The sequence below is a fragment of the Coccinella septempunctata genome, chromosome 3, assembly GCF_907165205.1.
Source record: "Coccinella septempunctata chromosome 3, icCocSept1.1, whole genome shotgun sequence".
NCBI lineage: Eukaryota > Metazoa > Arthropoda > Insecta > Coleoptera > Coccinellidae > Coccinella > Coccinella septempunctata.
Window position 1 is genome coordinate 41,586,846 of NC_058191.1, and position 21,198 is coordinate 41,608,043.

The 21,198-nt window shown below is 39.9% G+C and overlaps 1 protein-coding gene across 5 annotated transcripts in view; it reads right to left on the reverse strand.

Moving 5' to 3' along the window:
* LOC123310542 overlaps positions 1 to 21,198 on the reverse strand; it is a 69,578-nt gene that overhangs the window by 29,189 nt on the left and 19,191 nt on the right. Inside the window, exon 1 of one of the 5 annotated variants that reach the window (XM_044894051.1) lies at positions 452 to 570. The exons of the other annotated variants lie outside the window; for them this stretch is intronic. Within the exon in view, the coding sequence (XP_044749986.1) occupies positions 452 to 482 (31 nt within the window). The 5' untranslated portion in view covers positions 483 to 570. Of the gene's footprint in view, positions 1 to 451; positions 571 to 21,198 lie in introns of those variants that run through there. 5 annotated transcript variants of the gene reach the window in all.

Consider the following 21,198-nt stretch of genomic DNA (forward strand, 5'->3'; position numbering starts at 1 on the left):
TTTCGTCGTTCAGACAATTAAGATTAAGAAATTCAGCCACCGTTTTAACATGTTTCAATTCTACCCATGAATTTAACAAAGCTGCAAGCATCATCTTTCTCCATACTATGGGAGACGCTTTGAACCATCCACTGAATAGATCAACCAGACAAAAGTCCCTACTGGCGTTACAGTTTCAGGACGGAAACAAAACTTCTGGCAAGATAAAAACAAAGCCCAAAACTTCCCGCATTCGGAAGTTAAACAAACCAAAACCAACCCGCAGGCAACTCAACTTATCCCATCATAGAACTACCGTGGGCTCGTTCCAAGCACAGAAAAAGACTCGGCACATAATCCATACGACACAGAGAACGTGGAACAAAACGCGGACTCGTTCCTGTATCTCCTCACTCTCGGCGCGTAAAAAAAAAACACAAAATGCACTTTCGACATTCGAAAATCTCCCTACCTAGGCGGTATTTCCTATTTCTGTAGAACATGGCGACAACGCATCGTTTTCTGGTTGCGGCGGTCGAAACAAACACCGGACTGTGTCAGCAAAGTCCCGGATCGGTAGAAGAGTGCGATCATCCTCGTCGTTTTCGATATTGTTACGTTAATTGTAACAAATGCAACAATGATATAGGTGCACAATGGCGGTTTTGTCCGCGGAGCGTGACTCAAACACCGTAAACGGGGAACACCGTCGAAAATCTGGGCGCCAGTGCCGTAGACATGGGGGATACGAGTTCCGCGTATCTGTAAGATCATAACCATAGAGATGAATCAGGAGAAATCTGTCAAATTCGACAGGTGACACTTCGGTCCAAGATGTCAACCCAAAAATCCGAATTTTTCACAATTAGACACGGGAAATTTGTGTTCGAGTAGGATATGGAAATTCGTAGGTCTTCTGGATTGTTGTTGTAGGGTGTCCTTGTGTCAGAGGTTTATCAACCATTCATTCTATAACCCGGAACAATTTTTTTTTGTGATTAAACCTGATTTCATCTCCCTAGATACGTAATATTAGAATGTACGGAAATTTCATCTGATGCAATTGGGATTTCCGGTCTTATAATCAGCGTTGCCTAGTCTTCCACCCTAGCACAAAAACTGAATTTAGAAAATCTCGATTTTTTTTGGGTAAAAAATGAGCAAGGGGTTAGACCCCCCTGAAATTACCTATGTTCTACTACTGTCTTGGGATATGGACTGCATAGAATTTGTTCTGAAGATAGAGAATTGCACTACAGAGAGCTCTTCGAAGTCAACTCGAAAATAAAAAGTGGAGAAACCAAAAATTTTCTCCTAAACTTGGCCGGGTATTGGAATTTTGGTATGAAAATGAAGGTTTTCGAACACGCTGAATCTTTTGCGAGCAATTTCGAGAGCCTATCCTCCTTCGTTTAGATTTTCATCTTGGAAATGGCATTTTTCAAAAATTGCAAATTTCAATATGCCATATCTCCTGTTACATTCATCTGATCCAACTGGGATTTCCGGTTCCATAATCAGCGTTGGCAAGGCTTCCACCCTAGCACAAAAACCGAATTTCAAAAATCTCGATTTTTTGGGTCGAAAATGAGCAAGGGGTTAGACCCCCTAAATTGATCTATTTGCTACTCTGTCTGAAAATGAGGGTGTTCTATTACTGTCCTAGGATATGGAGTTCATAGAAGTTGTTTTGAAGATTCTAGAAAACCAAACAGTTGCTGATTCAATAGAGAATTGCACTCCAGAGAGCTCTTCGAAGTCAACTCGAAAATGAAAAATGGAAAAACAAAAAAAATTATTTTCTCCTAAACTTGGCCAGGTATTTGAAATTTTGGTATGAAAATATAGGTTTTCGAATACGCTGAATCGATTGCGAGCAATTTCGAAAGCCTATCTACCATCGTTTAGATTTTCATCTTGCAGATGGCATTTATCAAAAATTGCGAAATTTACTTGAGAATTCGTCAAGACCGAACGGTTGCGCAGAGATGGATGAAATCTGGAGATTTATTACTAGAAGTGTTGCTCTTTCAGAATATGCATCACATTCAGATTTACCAAATTTTTCCTGGAAGATACGCGACTTGAAAGTTGACCTTCGAAAAATTAACAGCGATTCAAGAGTGCATTTAAGTAACAATTAATTGTACGCCACTGCTCGCAACCGAGGAGGAATACGAGCTGAAATAACTAGATAAAACGTATACAATGACAAACTGTGGAGTTCATTGAAATGGTTATACGACAAAGGTAGCTTTTATCGTATCTGGTTCGTTAAGACTAATTAAGTGATACATTTCAGCTCACTGTGATAGGTAGTGATTCTCGATTGCAGTACGAAATAACGCCGATAGAGGGCATCGAACTGACCGAATCGTATCAATTTTTTCGGAAAAGAGAAAAGTGAAATTTTCAAGCTGCACAAACAAGAAAATCCCACAATAGACTTTCTAAATAAGGCGAAAATCCCAATTATATTTCAAGGATCCTTGATAACTTGTTGATTTACAATTATACCAATTAGCGAGTAGCTATCGACTTCATCGTTCGATAGATTTAAATGCATGCCGTATGATGTAACGTAATTTTGAATTCTGGTTTGAAATTATGCCACAATCGAATCAATAATGTTTTAATGAAATCTATCAACCGCAAGTCTCATAAACCTGATCCATACGAGTCAAATCACAAAATTGCTGACGAAAATCGCGGAAAAATAATGAATAAAGCGGGGTACAAGGTGAAATGAAAAATCTTTCGCGAAACGTCATGAATTTCGATCAATTTCTTCTCAAGAAAAAAAAATAAGACTTTAAGCTTCCGCGCCCTTATAATGAGCCATAAAAACTACGTATGATGTTCAGTTTTCATCGCCAGATAGGCGGGGATGAAATTTCACCCAACTATTAGCACTGAAAAAAATAATACCAAAGAAACAACCCAACTTGAACATTACCAAGGCTGTATTTCCTCCTGTAGAACATCCTGGCTTTTCTATCGTCCATCACCAGTCGGTACTAGACGAAGAAGCGGCAAGTTAGGGCTAGACCAGGTGCACCAACGTCTGACGCGATAAATTCAGCGGCCGAGTTTCTACAAGTCGGTGAGACGACTGCAGAATGCAACGAGCCGAAACAGAAACAGATTACAACGGCCGTATCGCCGATTTTTCGCTGAAAAATGCAGCACGCGGAAACGATAAAACCCAAATGCGATGCGGGCGTTATCTCCGTTCTTTTCGACGGAGCGTGAATTGTTCGGCGTTCGATACGAAAAACGCCGCCGATTGGGGTGCTCTTTCGGTATGGTCGATTCTCAGTACCAGCCAGTCGACCTCAGAACGAAACAGAAGTGATTTTGGTTGGATATTTCGAGTGAAATCGCGAGATAAATTAGAAGAGATCAAATGTTTTGTGGAAAGTTATCGGCAGAGGCCAGTCGGCTACCATAGCCCGCTGGAATAAATCAAATCGGTAATGAAATGTAAAGTGTCAAGTTTGGTGTGGTGTGTGATGTTCAGTTCAAGCATCAGGTATCCTTTTGAGGGAATATTTAGAACTTTGGACATACTAAGAAGAAAAACATCTAGATCCAATTGCTCATTATTTACGAATTTACATCAAGAAATTAATAAACATAAAAAAAAATAAAGTAACGATAATAATTGTGTAAGGACAATGATATAAACAACTACGAAGCCAATAGAAAAGGCAAACTTTGTTTTGCATCTGCAGAACCAAAGAAAAGATAGTCTAACTACCATCGATACTCTACACAAGACAGCATTTGGTTTGCTGACGACACGTTTGAAATTCTTGAATGATCCAAACCGTTTCTCGTTATGAGCTTAAAAAATTATTGTCATAATTTTCATTATACGTAACTGTTATTTCGAATACTTGGATTTTGGTGAGGACTTCTTTGTCTCATCAACTCTCTCCTTTTCATTTGACACTATAGGATTCTTTTTTATTACGATTTTTAACACCAAAAAACATCATTAGATTAATCAAGATATAAGATTTCATTTAGAGACAAGCCTTTAACTCTGCACGCCCTAACTCTACACCTTAATCGAAATATGTGGCAGATGTTTTCGGTGTGTGTACTAAATACCAGCTCACATGACCAATTTAATCTTTTTGTCGCAAGTGAGTAACCTAAAAACTTTGATGATATCAATAATATCTGAAGTGTGAGACTTATGAAAATGAAACTTAATATATTTAATGAATCTACTATTGTCATCATATTTCAAGCCTATTGTTCATCTGGTATAACACATCAAGTATTTTGCTCGTACGTGATTCCACCCCCTAATCCAAACAAAGGGTTAGAAGTGATTGTCCAGAAATCCTGAAAACTGAATATCCATATTTCTATCCTGTGAGTCCTTAGATCAAATTGCAGACCTCTGCCATGAAAATTTGGAGGTTGGGGGTGGAAAGATCCAAGTTTTTTCGTTGTTTCTGTACTGTTGCTGAATAAAGATACAGGTACACGAGAATCTGTATCTGCCACTAGTGAAATTCCAGACTTTGGGGTGGAACAGTGTAAAATTGCGACCATGTTGACCAGTTCTACCGTCTGTTGAAAAAAGGCCCACCTTCAAATACACTCTGTATGTACTGCTCATTTAAGAGGGGTCTACACAGTTTCAGTGGTCAGTTCAATAGGCGAGAAGGTATATCTTACGTCAGAAGCCAGTAATTTATATGGGGTTTCCATAATTATACAATTCAATCAGTTTGTCATCTAGGAAAGTCAGAAATTGTTTTATTCGTCAAACGAAAAATGAAAAATATGAAATTTTTTTCATGAGAGAACAAATATTCATTCATGTTTTTAACTTTCCGAGGTTAAATGGTTCATTCAATGAATTTCCACATAAAAAATTACTCGAAAAAGTCTCGCCATTGGCTACAATTCGAAACCTGTCTACGTTCGTAAAGTACTGCCATCTTTCCGACGAAAGTGGAAACTATTGTAATATTCGCAACTTCTCCTGATCGTTCAAGTGTTCTGGCAGTCTTTCCCCCCTTACGGCTCATGCGGATGGCGATAAAGTCCTGTGGTAGTGTGGTATAAACTCCTCTTAAATTGTAGTACAATTTTTTAGGGCGCATCTGTTTCTACGACCTATTTAGTTTCTCACAGTGGGAATGCATGAATGATTTGCATATCGATTAATAGATGCCACCACTGTCGATAAAGTGAAAATCTCGTGAGATGTGGGCATCACCTTATCAGCCCTGTCAAGTGCGACCAAAGAAGCGATCCAAACAAATTTGGTCCAAAACGATATTTGGCTTTGCCACACGTTGATTCACAGAGAAATACTCTAACAGCTGGTTTCTAAAAACTTTGATTCTCCGATCAACCATTTGACAGTTACTCGATTTTTGAAACAAAATCACTGAAACCTTTGCATTTCTGAATATACTGAAGAAGTAGCAATTGAGAATAATTGAATGGACGTATAAACATCACAATTTGATGCTAGGATGATATCCTGAATGGTCATGAGTGAATTATCGATTGAAAACTGATTGACGTCTATTCATCGTTGATTCCCCGATCAAGCTTTATGAAACCTGGGGCATATCTTGCGAAGCAGAAACTTCACACTGCGTAAGCCGATCATACTCCGGAGAAAAACCTCAAAATGAATAATTCACATCAGTCATAAACTAAAAACGAACCTACTCAACAACGAGCGGTCGAATTAGAACGGTCAACGCACCCGGGTGATTCACTCTAGGTGACATAGATCGGCGTTCGTGATTTTGGCAACGGGCCCCCTTACGTCCGACGCACGATTTGATATTATTTGTTTACACGCGGAAATTTCGGAGGTTGCGATCGATCAGCGTATGATTTATAGGTGATTCGCGTAGATAAGCCAGATGTGTCCAATCGCGTGAAGAACCTGGAGCGGTTTGGGCAGGAATGATCAACAGGAAGAAGCGCATCTCAGATCTCTATGTCACTTAGCCTCCTTCAAGCCCTGGAGTTAGTTCATTGGAACTCAGGAGCTAGAGGACAAGAGAACATAAGAGAACACCTCTTATGGGGGATACAAAGACCTTATTCATTGCTGTATCCCGTTGCCGGGAAAGCATCTACAAAAAGACCAAAAAAGGAAAAATAAAAAAGAGAAAGAAAAGAAAACAAAAGAAAAAGAGAAAAAGTGAGAACAGACTTATAATTTCTTAGGGCTAATTGCGACTGTGTGCACTCCTGTGACTGTAGAGACCCAACTGTGACCTACAGATCCTTCCACACTGCGGGCATGGATAGTCACCAACCAGATCTGGCCACCGCTGTATCCTTCTCGTGTCTCCATTATAAATGTGTACCAAAGACCTCCACTGTGATCTGTCTAACGCTAGTTGTTCCCAGTTATGATTGGCATCAACTGATTTTAGGGATTGATGCAGTATATCCTTGAACCTCTTATACTGGCATCCTAGTTTCCGGGCTCTCTCTGTCAATTCGCCATACAGAGCTATTTTGGGGAATCTTGTGTCTTGCATCCTCAGAATGTGGCCGCTCCATCTGAGTCGGGTCCTCGTTACTTGAGTCTCAATTGTTGTACAACTCGTGCGTTGCAAGACTGCATTCTAAACTTTGTGGAACCATCTGATGTGCATTACATGTCTTAGATTACGTTGTTACGTTTGTTCAAGCTGTTTAATGTGTCGCCTGTAGGGCGTCCAGCTTTCGCTTCCGTAAAGAAGAGTTGGGAGGACCACTGCCCTGTAAACAGCTGTCTTGGTCTTCAGATTGAGGTCGTGATTTTGAAACACTCTGTCTTTTAGCTTCCAGAATGCCCACGATGCCGAATTGATCAATTCGACAAAGACCTTAGGGTCACGATGAAATGCAGCCCCCTTCAAAAACCATAACTGTGTGAAGATAACTCACTTAAACCAAGATGTATTCAGTTCTGAATTTAGGTTCAATCAATTTTAACAACAGTTACTTGTACTTCTTGACCTAGAGTTCAGATAGCGTCCAGGGTATTATACAAGCTTCAGAATCCCATGCTCGATTAGTCCTCAGGAGGTCATGCATGGTGGCAGGAAATCTGACAAGGTCCTCAGGAGTCTTGACTGTTTCAACCTCGAGATGGTGTTCATTGTTCGCCCGCTTGGTCTTAAGGCTATGGAGGATTGAAAGCGGTTGCTCTGTATGAAAGGAAAGATTCAAAAACAGGAAAAACTGGGCAATACTAACTTCCTGGACTGGGGCAACAACCTGGTGAGATGAAGGCAGCCCATTCCCTAGATACTCCTATGGAAAAATAGCACAAATACTCAGTAGGTACTCACTTTCCCACTTTTCGAGATACGGCAGAGCGTCCATCGACCACCAACGTGGCAGAAACCCACGAAGTCTCAAAACGTTTTTTTTTTTTGTTCGATGTCTAAAACAACTACTCGAACAACAATAGCAACGAAATATATCCAGATGAACACTGGCTTTGTTCCGTGTGCGTTTCGACGGTAATTAAACACGTATTCCTTCCGTTTTCAGCTGGAAACCAAGAAAGTGCAGACGGCTGGAATTCCTGAAAGAGGAGTAGCGCAGAGGATATAGGCGGCTCGGCGTTCGTATTTTCAAACGTGGAGAACTGGAAATTCCGGCGAATTCACGAATCGGCACATACGATAAACGAAGGCTTTTACGTCTGGGCTGTCTTAATTAATGTCAGCATTGTTAAGATTACGTGTTGAATGAGGAGATATGGATCAATCGGAAATGAATATAGGTATGCTGGTGACTCTTTGAAAGCCCTGATTACTCAGGTGTAGTATTTTAGCTGAACCGCCCTGTGTAAGTCTGGTCCATCAACTAGATTGTTTTGAGGGCAAATACTGCCCTGTGAATTCAACAAGATCGTTTGTGTCCCCAACAGAACTGTACTCACACCTAAACCCTCTACTAGTAATGTTCTTTCTACGACCATTTCGACAAAGTCTTTACTTTCTGCCTGAAAGGCAGAATCAGCCCTGAATATTTCAGCGCCAGTTCCTGTGGTGCTTTCTGAGCCATCTTTATACCACCCTCTTCCTACTCAGCATCCAAAAACAAACCTAAACTAAATGATCGCCTTCGTAGATGGGAAACTACACTGCGCAAAAAAATTAACGCACATTCTGAAAATCTCAATTTTAATGAAAGTTAACTCTACATTGACTTTATAACTTATTTTTTATGTTCTCTCGGGAAGGTTTTGAACGAAACAAGACACATTAAATGGAAGAAAAATTCAGGATTTCACCGAATCTTATGTGAAAGAAGAGAAATGAACAATTTTCTAAATACTGAAATGCTGATAAGTGATTTAATACTTGGTATTTCCACCTCTTGCGTTAATTACAGCTCGGCAACGACGGTTCATACTCAAAATGAGTGATCTTAAAATGTTCTGATCTAATCCTTCTCAGATTTCTCCGAGTTGGATTCCTGAGTCATTAAGAGTAGCTGGATGATTTTCTAAACTTCGCAGCCTTCTATTGAGGTTGTCCCAAACCTGCTCAATCGGATTGAGATCTGGACTTCTTGCTGGCCATTCCATTCGAGAGACTTCAACCTCTTCAAGGTATTCCTGAACGATGCGCGCACGATGGGGTCTGGCATTATCGTCAATAAAAATGAAATTTTCAGCAATGTATGGGGCAAATGGCACTACATGCTCTTCAAGAATGTTCCTTATATACTTATCAGCATTCATAGCTCCATTATCAACGACCACTAGGTCTGTGCGAGCAGTCAAAGATATTCCACCCCATACCATAATCGATCCTCCCCCGAAACCAGTAGTATTCAGGAAATTGCACTGAGCATATCTTTCATGTGGACGTCTGTATACAAGGGAACGTCGATCACAATGGTAGAGGCAGAATCTAGACTCATCTGTGAAGAGAACTCTTTCCCAATCGGCCTCTTCCCAATGGATATGCTCTCTCGCAAAATACAAACGCGCCCTTCCATAGGCTGGGGTAAGAGCTGGGCCTCTTGCCGCGACACGAGGCCTTGAATCATATTATCTGAGGCGATTTCTTATTGTCTGAGTGCTAATTTGCACCTCATGAGTTTGCTCAAGCTGAATTTGAAGGAGGCGAGCGGTTGCAAACCGTTGTCTCAACGAAGAAACTCTCAAGTAACGTTTTTGAATGGCAGTTGTTACCCGTGGTCTACCCTGTCCTGGTCTTGGGACATTCATACCTGTCTCCCTGAATCACTGCAACATTCTGGACACACTTGTATGGGAAACTCCAAACCTTTCTGCAATTCTTGTGTATGTCCACCCTTCTCCTCGCAAAACTACCGCTTGGACACATTCCTCTTGGGTCAAATTGCGTGTTTCGCGTTGCATAGCAATCGAGTGTAGAAAATCAAACGAAAGAAAAACTATTGATCACTAGAATTGATCGAGAACAACTGATTTTAGAATGGAGCCAATACATTCAAAATCTGATAATATCATCTTTTTTTATTCCTGCTGGGAAAAAACATCTGTATTGGAGAAAACCGTTGAAAGTGGATGACATATGCATGCATAATTCTGATAAAAATAATTATCATTGAGAACACCTTCAGTTATAGAATAAATTTGAGATTTCCATAATGTGCGTTAATTTTTTTGCGCAGTGTATTTGGAGAATTTTCATACAGAACGTTTTTGCATAAAACTCGACGCATTAGCGATCGCGCCCATAGTATAGAGATTCACGTAAGACCGGCTGTCAACGAGCGAATTTACATGGGCCGTTATGAATTTTTATGAAAATGACGTCGTCTACCTGGAATGTGGTTAAATGCAGAATCGCGAGTAGGTACCCGATCGGAGAGTGTAGACCTTCGTCGAGTTTAATTCCATTCTTCGAGATGGAATTCGCGAATCTTGAACCGATTATTGTCGAAGATGTCAATGACGTTGAATGACTGACATTCAATCCGACTAAGATCACCAACGCAGCAGCATACTCGGTGACATTAGAAATGTTAAATTGACAAGAGGCTGTTGAAGAAATTCAGAGAAGTGTTCGTAGGCCACCTTCAACGTTTTCGATAGCTTTTATACTGCATTGAATAAAGAGAAAAGATGCTCAGCTACAGTCTAACTAGTAAACCAAGTTATCCACCACAAGGAGATAAATTTGATGAACAATTCTTCGAAATATGAGTATAACTGGAACCCACCCCTGTCCGTGATCGGTGCCAACGTAACTTTCGTCAAAATGTTAAGGGTTAACCTGTGTTTCTAAGAAACGTCAGGCGGAAGTTCGACCTTCGTTTGTTTTAGATAGAAAGCCAAGAGTAGGGAAAACTCCTTCTGACGAAAATGATGTATTTTTTATGAAATATCTTGAATCGTCACATTTTGAAATAACCATTTAAACCGTTTCCCAAAAAAAAATTATTTCAAGCACTCAAATATGAAAATAAAACTGGGTATTCAAAGTTTAAAGCGTTTTGTGAGAATTGCACAAGCTGGCAACATCGACTGAAATATGCCTTGATAATAAAGGACAACAAATGCATTATCTTCATGAGATAGACAAAGATGGCTGTCTATGAAGTCTGCGACGAACGAGGAAGGTCGTAAAATTTTATGGGATTTTTATGGCCGGTTGCAGTTGAAGCTCGTCAGTAAGTACGCGCCTGTATTTTATAAACAAGTCTTGTATGCGCTGTTGACAAATCGTAAACTCCGCACAAAGCGATTTAAATTTTAAAACCCCATATTTGAGGGATGATTTTGAAAAGTTTCCGCGGTGAATTTGAAAAAATCACGAATGAAACTCATTATTATTCAGTTTAAACTTGCATATGCAGTGATAACCCAAATTGAGGAGAATTCCCCATTGATTTTATTGTTGTGTGATGAAGCTAAATTATGCAATATGATGCGAAGGGCCATTGCTCGGGTTGTAGTGGGGAAAGGTAGGTGTGGAAGGGCCCTTTTCGTTCCTAAGGGTCTGCACCATTATTTGGACCGTACTGCATCAGGGCTTTGTACGTCCTACGAAAATAAACGATCAAATATTCGATGAATAGTTGTAATTTTTTGAATTTACTGGCGAGGCACTGCCTCGCAGGACGAGCCGCCTCTGTATATATGGTACATCGAGAAGCGGACATTTACAGTGATTGTGCAAAAGGTGGGGGTGGTGAAAACTTCTGACATTTGAATGGTCCGCCAGGAACAGACACGTGACAAGCTTGTCGGAGTGAATTTTGCGTAATGTCGACGAAGTTGCTGCAGTCCCCTTTGCATTGTGTAACGACCGCAGAATCGCCTTCGAATGGGTCGGTTTTATCGATCGATATCGACGTGTAATTATTATCGAGATCAGATACAGGGCGGCCTTGGTGCATGGTTCGTATGATGCCGAAGACTTGATTGGTTCGATAATGAACGAAAGTGAGGACGAATTTAATGCTTAACTATTGAGCCAACAAAAGTTTGTTCGTAATGGTCATAATGAAGAAACTAAGATGTAGGTGGGATTTTGTGATCGGAGAATAGTCATCACATCCTGTACTTCTTCAATAGTTTCTTATGGCCTCAGGAATCTTCGGTTGAAATATGCAGGGTGTCAGTAAACAAATGCGAAGGACTTAGGGAGATGATTCCTCGATGAAAATAAGCAGGGGTAGTCCCTATACATTTTTTTCGAAATCGACCTCCCTTCCAAGATACAGCCTTTGGAAGGCGATGACGAGTTGACAGTTTTTGATTTTTTTTCACGGGTTCTAAAAAACACTGAGTCGTAAAACTATACATATTATGAAGCACTAAGTAGATGTTACTCACACAATTTTTTTAGATCTCATAACTTTATTATTAAGGGTTGAAAATAACAACCCCTTATAATTTTCCTTCAAGTGTCAAGAGAGATTTTCGAAAATTAAAATTCTCTTATATGGTTTCCCATTCAATTCTGGAGAAAAAAAGTTTTTTGTAAAATTTCGACACAGTCGATACTTTTCTCGGTATAAATAAGAACTTATACAAGCAGTTCTGATCACTGTTCATTCCATTTCATCGTATAAGTGTTCCATAGAATGACTACCTCCTGCTAAAATACATGCATTAACTCTCTACCTCGTAGACCTTCGCATACTGCTTGTAAGTTTTTATTTATTCCGAGAAAAGGATCGACTGTATCGAAATTTTGCAAGAGACTTTTTTTCTCCAGAATTGAATGAGAAACCATAAGAGAATTTTATTTTTCGAAAATCTATCCCACGAAAACAATTTTTGAAGGAAAATCATAAGGGGTTGTTATTTTCAACCCTTACTAATAAAGTTATGAGATCTAAAAAAATTGTGTGAGTAACATCTACTCAGTGCTTCATATTATGTACAGGGTGGGCAAATTTCGATGTTTTAGCACTACAGTTTTTAAACCAGAGGAGATACACAAAATCTGATACCCCATTCTAGTTCTCTTTTTCTGAGAAACTAACAATAGTAGTAGTCATTTTTGGCCACTTTCTTTTGTTTTCGAGTTATAAGCAAAAAGTGGAAAAATGGCGATATCGAAATAAATTTATATCTCCGCTAATATTGATGATAGAGCTCTGAAATTGAAACATTATACAGGCACTTTTTTACGTAGAATCCAGTGGCGTGCTCGCCTTTTAAGCAGGATTTTTAATTACGAAGCTATGACCCAAAGTTATGTTTTTTTAAATGGAAACACTAGTTTTCTGTGCAATTTTTTGAAAGCTTAATTTTTACTGATTTCAAAAATATAACATCATATGGTTTGTATCAATATAAATAATAGAAAATGGTCAAAAACCTTTTTTCTAAATATTTCTATGGTTTCAACTTTTGATGAGCATAGAAAAATATAGCATGGTATGATTACCAGTATCTCTTTCTATAAGTCCTTTCAGTATTATGAAAATTAATGGAATATATCTTAATTCAAATTTTGTGAAAATTGGTAAAAAGCATAGAAAGAATGAAATTGCAGGAAGGAGACTGCTTTTGTTATAGGAAACTCTATTTTTCTGTGCTCGTCAAAAGTTGAAACCATAGAAATATTGAGAAAAAGTGTTTTTACCGTTTTCTATTATTTATATTGATACAAACCATATGATGTTATATATTTTTGAAATCAGTAAAAATTGAGCTTTCAAAAAATTGCACAGAAAACTAGTGTTCCCATTTAAAAAAACATAACTTTGGGTCATAGCTTCGTAATTAAAAATCCTGCTAAAAAGGCGAGCACGCCACTGGATTCTACGTAAAAAAGTGCCTGTATAATGTTTCAATTTCAGAGCTCTATCATCAGTATTAGCGGAGATATAAATTTATTTCGATATCGCCATTTTTCCAATTTTTGCTTATAACTCGAAAACAAAAGAAAGCGGCCAAAAATCACTACTACTATTGTAAGTTTCTCAGAAAAAGAGAACGAGAATGGGGTATCAGATTTTGTCTATCTCCTCTGGTTTGAAAGCTGTAGTGCTAAAACATCGAAATTTGCCCACCCTGTACAGTTTAATGACCAGTGAAAAAAATTAAAAACTGTCAACTGGTCATCGCCTTCTAAAGACTGTATCTTGGAATGGAGGTCGATTTCGAAAAAAATTTATAGGAACTACCCCTGATTATTTTCATCGAGGAATCATCTCCCTAAGTCCTTCGCATTTGTTTACAGACACCCTGTATGTACAACTCAAAGACTCACCCTGTAAAGTACTCATCATCAGTTTATATAATTGAAAAAATATCGAAATTTTACGGATACCACAATCAATATCCTAAACTTTTGACGAGAAGTTTCAACGCCAGAAAAATACAGGGTGTTCCTAAATTGAAAGTACAAACGAAAAGGGGAGATTCCTTAAGTGAGTTTAAGAAAAAAAAAAGTCCCATAAACATGGGGTCGCAAACGTTTCGTTTTCGAGATACAGAGTGTTGAAGTTTGAATTTTTTTCAAGTTTTTTTTCTCGAAATCGTTGGTAGATACGACAAAACAACAAGAGACCGAAAAGTTTAGTATAAGAACAAGGCTTCTTTTTACATTTTTTCAAATCAACAGTTGCTCACCAAAAAAAAGTTCTGCAGAAGAACAGGTGGCAGTGTTCCAGAAAAAATATCACTCTGTAGATCTTCTATCAAAATTGCCATGTCACGTGGTGAGAACTCTAAAATGTAATATCTATGCCAAATTTCAGTTGAATATCTTGAGAAGTGTAGATACTATGAGAAAAAAACTTGAAAAAAATTCAAACTTCAACACTCTGTATCTCGAAAACGAAACGTTTGCGACCCCATGTTTATAGGACTTTTTTTTCTTAAACTCACTTAAGGAATTTCCCTTATTCGTTTGTACGTACAATTTAGGAACACCCTGTATAATTTCCAATCAACCTCCCAATTTTCCAATGAGTCATCCTGTATAATAGGTTTCCCACAGCGATCCACGATAAACATCACGCACATTCCGAAATAAAATCGATATACATATATTCAGCCGACCTTGCACATTAACGAACGACATGTTGTGTAAATCTGAAGAAAGTATCGTGTTTCTTCCTCGCTGAAACAGATTCGTAAGACCGAGCGTTCGTGTCTCGGCAGGTTGGGACAGATCGTATAATAACGACCACTACGGAGCACCAGAAGGTGTTCTAGTTTCGAATTGCACCACGACAACAATTCCACAAAGGTTACGTGGGAGGAGGATTGTAAAATTGTTAATTTCTCGACGATTTGACGCAATGCGAAGGTAATGAGGTTGGCTCTGGCATGGTGGAAGAACGGACAACAGATTTTGTACGAGAAAACATCTGAATCTGTCCCAAATAAAACAACAAAACAATAATTGTTCATAAAACAAGAGAATATGACGAAATGAGACACACAAACAGAGAAACGATGCGGAAAATACTAGCAATTACAAGGAAACACCACCAATTTTTTGTAGTTGCCTATTCACTCCCATGCTCAATTTCATTTCTGTCAGTTTTCTGCTTTTTGAGGAAAAAATTTAGAATTGCTTCTCAGGTGCCAGCTTCAGGGAGCTGTATCAAAGCAGGGCCTGGATGTTGAAGTACAATCATTTTTTTTAGTTGATAGATATTATTCTGTCAAAAATTGACCATAGGCCATTTTTTATACGAAACACCGTATGACCTGGATCAACTAGTAACAAAATTCCAGCGGTATCAGTTACAGATTTATTTTTCCAGTGAGTAACTCCCGTATTAGGCTTCAAACTAATATTGGATTAAAACATCTACGTTGTAACTACGTATCTAACAGGTTTACGATATGGGCGAGAATAATTCGAAAGAAATATTGAGAGGACGAATCAGTTCAACTTTTTACCATTAAGAATTCCTCATTTACAGGTCAAAATACAGAATACTATGAATATCCCCGTTAATCTTGGCGAAACACTTTTTTCCTATACCAATTTTTCCGATTCAGCCCTGATAAAAAGATGCCAGGCCCATTTAAAGTTTTCATAATGAACAGAACTACCCTGGGAATAAGTAACTAGCTAAATCTGTGACACTACACATCTGTTGATCTTTTAAACAGGGTTGTATTCAGCCAAAGTACAGAATTTTTCAAATTTGACAGATACTCTTCAATTCATGAACATCGAATTACTCGAAAACTGCTCATTATACGAGAAAATATGAAGAATACTTTTATTTGACAAAATGTTCGAATATTCATTAGATAGCGTCCAACTTAGTTTCAATAGTTGAGTTCTTTGAATTTTTGGCATTTTCATGATACGTTATGGCCATAATGAGAAAACTGGAAGACGTGGGTGATACCAAAAATAAAAAAAATTTCATGTATTTTCAACAGCCTGTATCTTTTAAACCGAGCCGATTCGGAAAAAATGGTGAAGGAAAAAAGTGTTTCTTCTGACCTCACGAAACCACTGTTAAACTATTTATACGAGTCAAAGACTCACCCTGTATAAACCTGAAAACCTAACCACTTACTGCTATCGATCGGGCCAAACTGTCCTAGTTTCGTGAAAATCTTTCAATATAATAGTAACTTAATTCAAATTACAGGCGATTTTTTCCACAGCACGCTCTCGGGCAATTACCATAATTAAAAAATACCGGTGTATTAACAATTACGACCCGAAACGCTCATCAATTATTAACATCATTATAATCAAGTCGTTCGAAGCACTACAAACTGCTTGAAATTATTCAAAATCGAGATGTAATCTGTTTGATGATTATCGTTCATTATATACATGGCGTGCGGTACACTTATACAATATGAATACTACATCTTTTCGATACGACTCGCAAAAAGTCTATAACCGGACCTGATTTTTTTTTCGCATCGTAGTAGGTGAGAATTTCGAAGGAGAAATTCCTTCACGACACCTGACCAAAAAAGAAATTACACGAAATTACCGGTCGCGATATCCAGGAGATTTCAGGTTACTCGTTGGCTAATATCCATAATTCCCCTAATTGGATCCTATACATGGTGCTTCCGAAGGTGAGGCTTTTTTTGACAGAAGGTAGAAATCATCGAAATAAGTCATTTCACTACAAATTGCCTCTATGAAATATTCAAGATGGCTGAGCTAGAACCCCTAGAATTTTGACAATATTTCATTAATCTTCAAGTACGGTACAAAGGCGCAGATCATCATTATAATCATTGCTGTATCCCGTTACCGAGTATAAATCTACAAAAAGACTCAGAAACAAAACTATCGGTGCGTTCAAACTTATAATTTCTTAGGGCTACTTGTGACCGTGTGCCCTCCTGTGACTAAAGACACTCAACCGTGACCTACAGATCCTTCCATAGTCCGGGCATGAAAGGCACCAACCAGATCTTGCCGCCGCTGTATTCTTCTCGAGTCTACATTATAACTGAGGACAAAAGACCTCCACTGTGATCTGTCTAACGCTAGTGGTTCCCAGTTATGATTGGCATTAACTGATTTTAGGGATTGATGCAGTATATCCTTAAACCGCTTATACTGGTCTCCTGATTTCCGAGCTCCCTCTGTAAATTCGCCACACAGAGCTATTTTATAGAGTCTTGTGTCTTGAATCCTCAGAATGTGGCCGCTCCATCTGAGTCGAGCCCTCGTTACTTGAGTTTCAATTGTTATACAACTCTCGCACTGCAAGACTTCTGCATTTGAAACTTTGGTGAAACCATCTGATGTGCATTATTTGTCTTAGATGACGTTGCGTTCGTTCAAGCTGCCCAATATGTCGCCTGCAGGGCGTCCAGCTTTCGCTTCAGTAAAGAAGCGTTGGGAGGACCACTGCTTTGTAAAAAGCTGTCTTGGTCTTCAGATTGAGGTCGTGATTTTGAAACACTCTGTCCTTCAGCTTCCAGACTGCCCGTGATGCCGAATTAATACTGTTGTGTATTTCCGTGTCTAGCTTAGCCCTAGTATTTATGAAGCTTCCCAAGTATTTGAACTGCTCGACCTGTTCTAGAGTTTAATCCTCCAGACTGATATCTGTTTGAGGGCTTTCTGGAGGACTTACCAGGATTTTGGTTTTGTTTATATTGAACATAGATTGTGACATATTGCAATAGCGAAATGTCAAAACACGCCCTAACGAGCATAGAGATATGCGAATATGAGGTGAGATACCCTCGAGAACAGCACCTTGAGATGATTTCTATGGTAATCTAAACGTGACACCACCTGTTACTTCGTGTATCTCGCCAGTTCTACTGACAACTCAAACGTCTGTGTGGCAACGCACTAAATCACACAATTTCAATGCAGACTGTCAGCTACGATGCTATATCCGAAATGGCAGTAATCTCTTCCGACATAGCACGCCAAGTGTCGTCTACCATAATCTCTGACAAGAATAAATCATTACACCTAACTCTTTCCTGTCATCATAGACAGCATAGAAATATCCTGTACCTACGACATAATATTATGTTCGTATGTAAAATTTCCAAGTTCAAAGATCTCCAAATGGCAACGGTTGATTTCACTCGTAATTCCTCCGATGTATGAGACGAAACCGAGCACGAACTGGTCTCAGTATCGAATTTAATGACGATATCTCGGACATTCGTTGAATAATAATAGTTTTTCTATGAATAACCGGAGAAAATCGAGCCTACTGCGGGTTATTAGCATAGGTACGACTCTGCCAAGAACGGCATGAGAGATCTCCGAGCTTAATGGAGGTCAGAGTGCAGGACATAAAACAGAAACAGCTCCCATTATGCGGGAGAAGGGCCAATAAATTGGCTCGTATGTATGCGTTACGAATAGTCGCTTGAGATTCCCGTGAATTCGAAGCCGCTTTGGACCAGTTCAGTTCCTGAACGGGTTGTGAATATGATCCCAAAAGATCCTGACTTCTCCCACACGCAACAACCATCCAAGAACAGCTCCATAACGGCTAAATTTCCAGGAAATCGAAAAACTGTACTCATTCTTGCGAAACACCTTGTTCGAGATGTTCTAACTCCGCTAGCACGCTTTCAATGGTCTCATTGCGTAATTAGAAACGATCCGTTTCAATTGACGACGATTAGTGAGGCTGGCAGACACGATACTGCGATTATACCCGGCGGAAGAAAAAATTGAGGTGCAGATGTAGAGAGAGAGAGACCCAGAACTGTCGACCCGGTGCTTTTTCGCGATAGATAAGAGTCCCCTCTATTTAGGATAGAATCTAAAACGTATCTTCCGCATTTCTGTTTGTTGCACCAACGTCGGTTTATTTATAAACAATTTGGACGGATTCCAGGGACTGGTGAAGACGGAATCCTGAGGGATTCTGTGAAAACATGCATCTCGACATAATTCGAGTTTCTCACATCAAGTAGACGTCAATGTCAAACGTCAAATCCGAATTTCACTCAAACAAGGGTAAATTGTTACAGAATCGTCGAAATATGCTGAAATATTGAATTGGTTGGTGTCACCAACAAAAGCTTCGATTTTACCTACTACCTACACGATTTTTTCAGTTCCAAAAGCTATCAAATGGCCGATACTAAACTACCAGATTTTCAAACCTTCGAGAACTGAAAACCATGAAATTTACTACTCACTGCCTGAGTTTGAGTGAGCCTAGAGATTTGCCGAGTTGGTGAGTTTAGCCTTTGCTGATAGATCAACCCTTCAGGTGGATTCACCTAGCCTAGGCGGGCAGAGACACCCTGTGTAAGCAGATTCGTCGATTCCATGCGGACAGTTTTCATTTTCAGGTAGATTCTGTTAGTTTAGACGAACAGAGCTACCCTGTAAGTAGATTCGCCGAGCCTAGGCGGACAGAGAAAGTAGATACGTCTAGCTTAGGCGAACAAACGTACCTTGCCAGTAGACTCAGCCTAGGCAAACAGAGCTACAATGCCGCTAAGTTCTTCTAGCCTAGGAGGACAGTAGACCTTCCTAGCCAAGTTGGGCAGAGCTTCCTACCAAAGCTCTAGGTCTATCACAGACGGTCAAAGCTACCCTGCAAGTAGATTCGTCTAGCCTGGGCGAACAAAGGTACCTTGCCAGTAGGCTTTCCTAGCTTGCGGTTGAGTACAGCTTTCTGGCAAATATTCTTCTATCACAGGCGGACCGAGCTACTGTGAAAGTAGATTCGCCGAGCCTAGCCGGATATAGCTACCCTGAAAGTAGGTTCGTTTAGCTTAGGCGGACAAAGATACCTTGCCAGTAGACTTTCCTAGCATGGTTCTTCTATCATAGGCGGATAGAGCTACTGCGTCAGTAGATTAGCTCGGCCTAGGCAGACAGAGCTACAATGCCGCTAAGTTCTCCTAGCCTAGGACAGTAGACTTTCCTAGCCAAGTTGGGCAGATCTTCCTACCAAAGCTCTAGGTCTATCACAGACGGATAGAGCTACCCTGCAAGTAGATTCGTGTAGCCTAGGCGAACAGAGGTACTTTGCCAGCAGGCTTTCCTAGCTTGCGGTTGAGCAGAGCTTTCTGGCAAATATTCTTCTACCACAGGCGGACAGAGCTACTGTGAAAGTAGATTTGCCGAACCTAGACGGATATAGCTACCCTGAAAGTAGGTTCGTTTAGCTTAGGCGAACAAAGGTACCTTGCCAGTAGACTTTCCTAGCCTGGTTCTTCTATCACAGGCAAACAGAGCTACGGTGTCAGTAGATTAGCTCGGCCTAGGCAGACAGAGCCGCTAAGTTCTCCTAGCCTACGCGGCGGTTGACTTTCCTAGCCTAGTTGGGCAGAGCTTCCTACCAAAGTTACCGTGCCAGTAGATTCTCTTAGCCTAGGCGAACAGAGCTACCAAGCAGGTAGATCCGTCTAGACTAGGCGAACAAAGGTACCTTGCCAGTAGACTTCCCTAGTCTGGTTTAGCAGAGCTTTCTGCCAAATATTCTTCTATCACAGGCGGACAGAGCTGCTGTGTCAGTAGATTAGCTCAGTCTAGACTCCCAGAACTACAATGCCAGTAAATTAGCTGGGCCTAGACGGACAGTAGACTTTCTTAGTCTAGTTTGGCAGTTCTTCCTACCAAAGCTCTATCACATGCGAACAGAGCTACCGTGCCAGTAGATTCTCCTAGCTTTGGCGGACAGAGCTACAATACTAGTAGATTAGCCCATTCTAGGCTTCTGACTTCTCCTAGCTTAGGCTCACAGTCCTACAATGCCACTAGATTGGTTTAACCTAGGCACACAGAGCTGTTTCTTCTAGCCTATTCGGAGAGAGCTACAATGCCAGTAGATTAGTTTAGCCTAGGCTGAAAGAGCAACAATGTCATTAGATTGGCTTAGCCTTGGCTGATAGAACTACAATGACAGCAGATTCGTCGTTTATCTTTTGAACCTCCCCTGGCAAGGGTAAATTGTCTTTCATTTATCAAAACATAACGTCGGCAGCTATGGAATCACCGGGTATTAAGTGATTTCGTTGCTTTCCCATTATCGTACTCACTTTCAGTGTCGTGATTTGCATATACCGACAAAATCCATGATTTTAGCGAGTAAAATGTTAAGATAATAAACGAGAGCTCCATTTTCGCTCTCGTCCAAATACCCAGTTGCGAAAGTGAAAGCGCCTTCTCCGGGAACGAGAACCCATATCGTCGAGTCCGCTTTCTGCATAAGTAACCGTCAATGAGTGGAAGATTGCACACGGATGGAGATTTCAGAGCGGGCAACGAAACGAAATCGACCGAATGGTTTCTAGTCGTTTTTATACACAGGCGAATCGTCTGT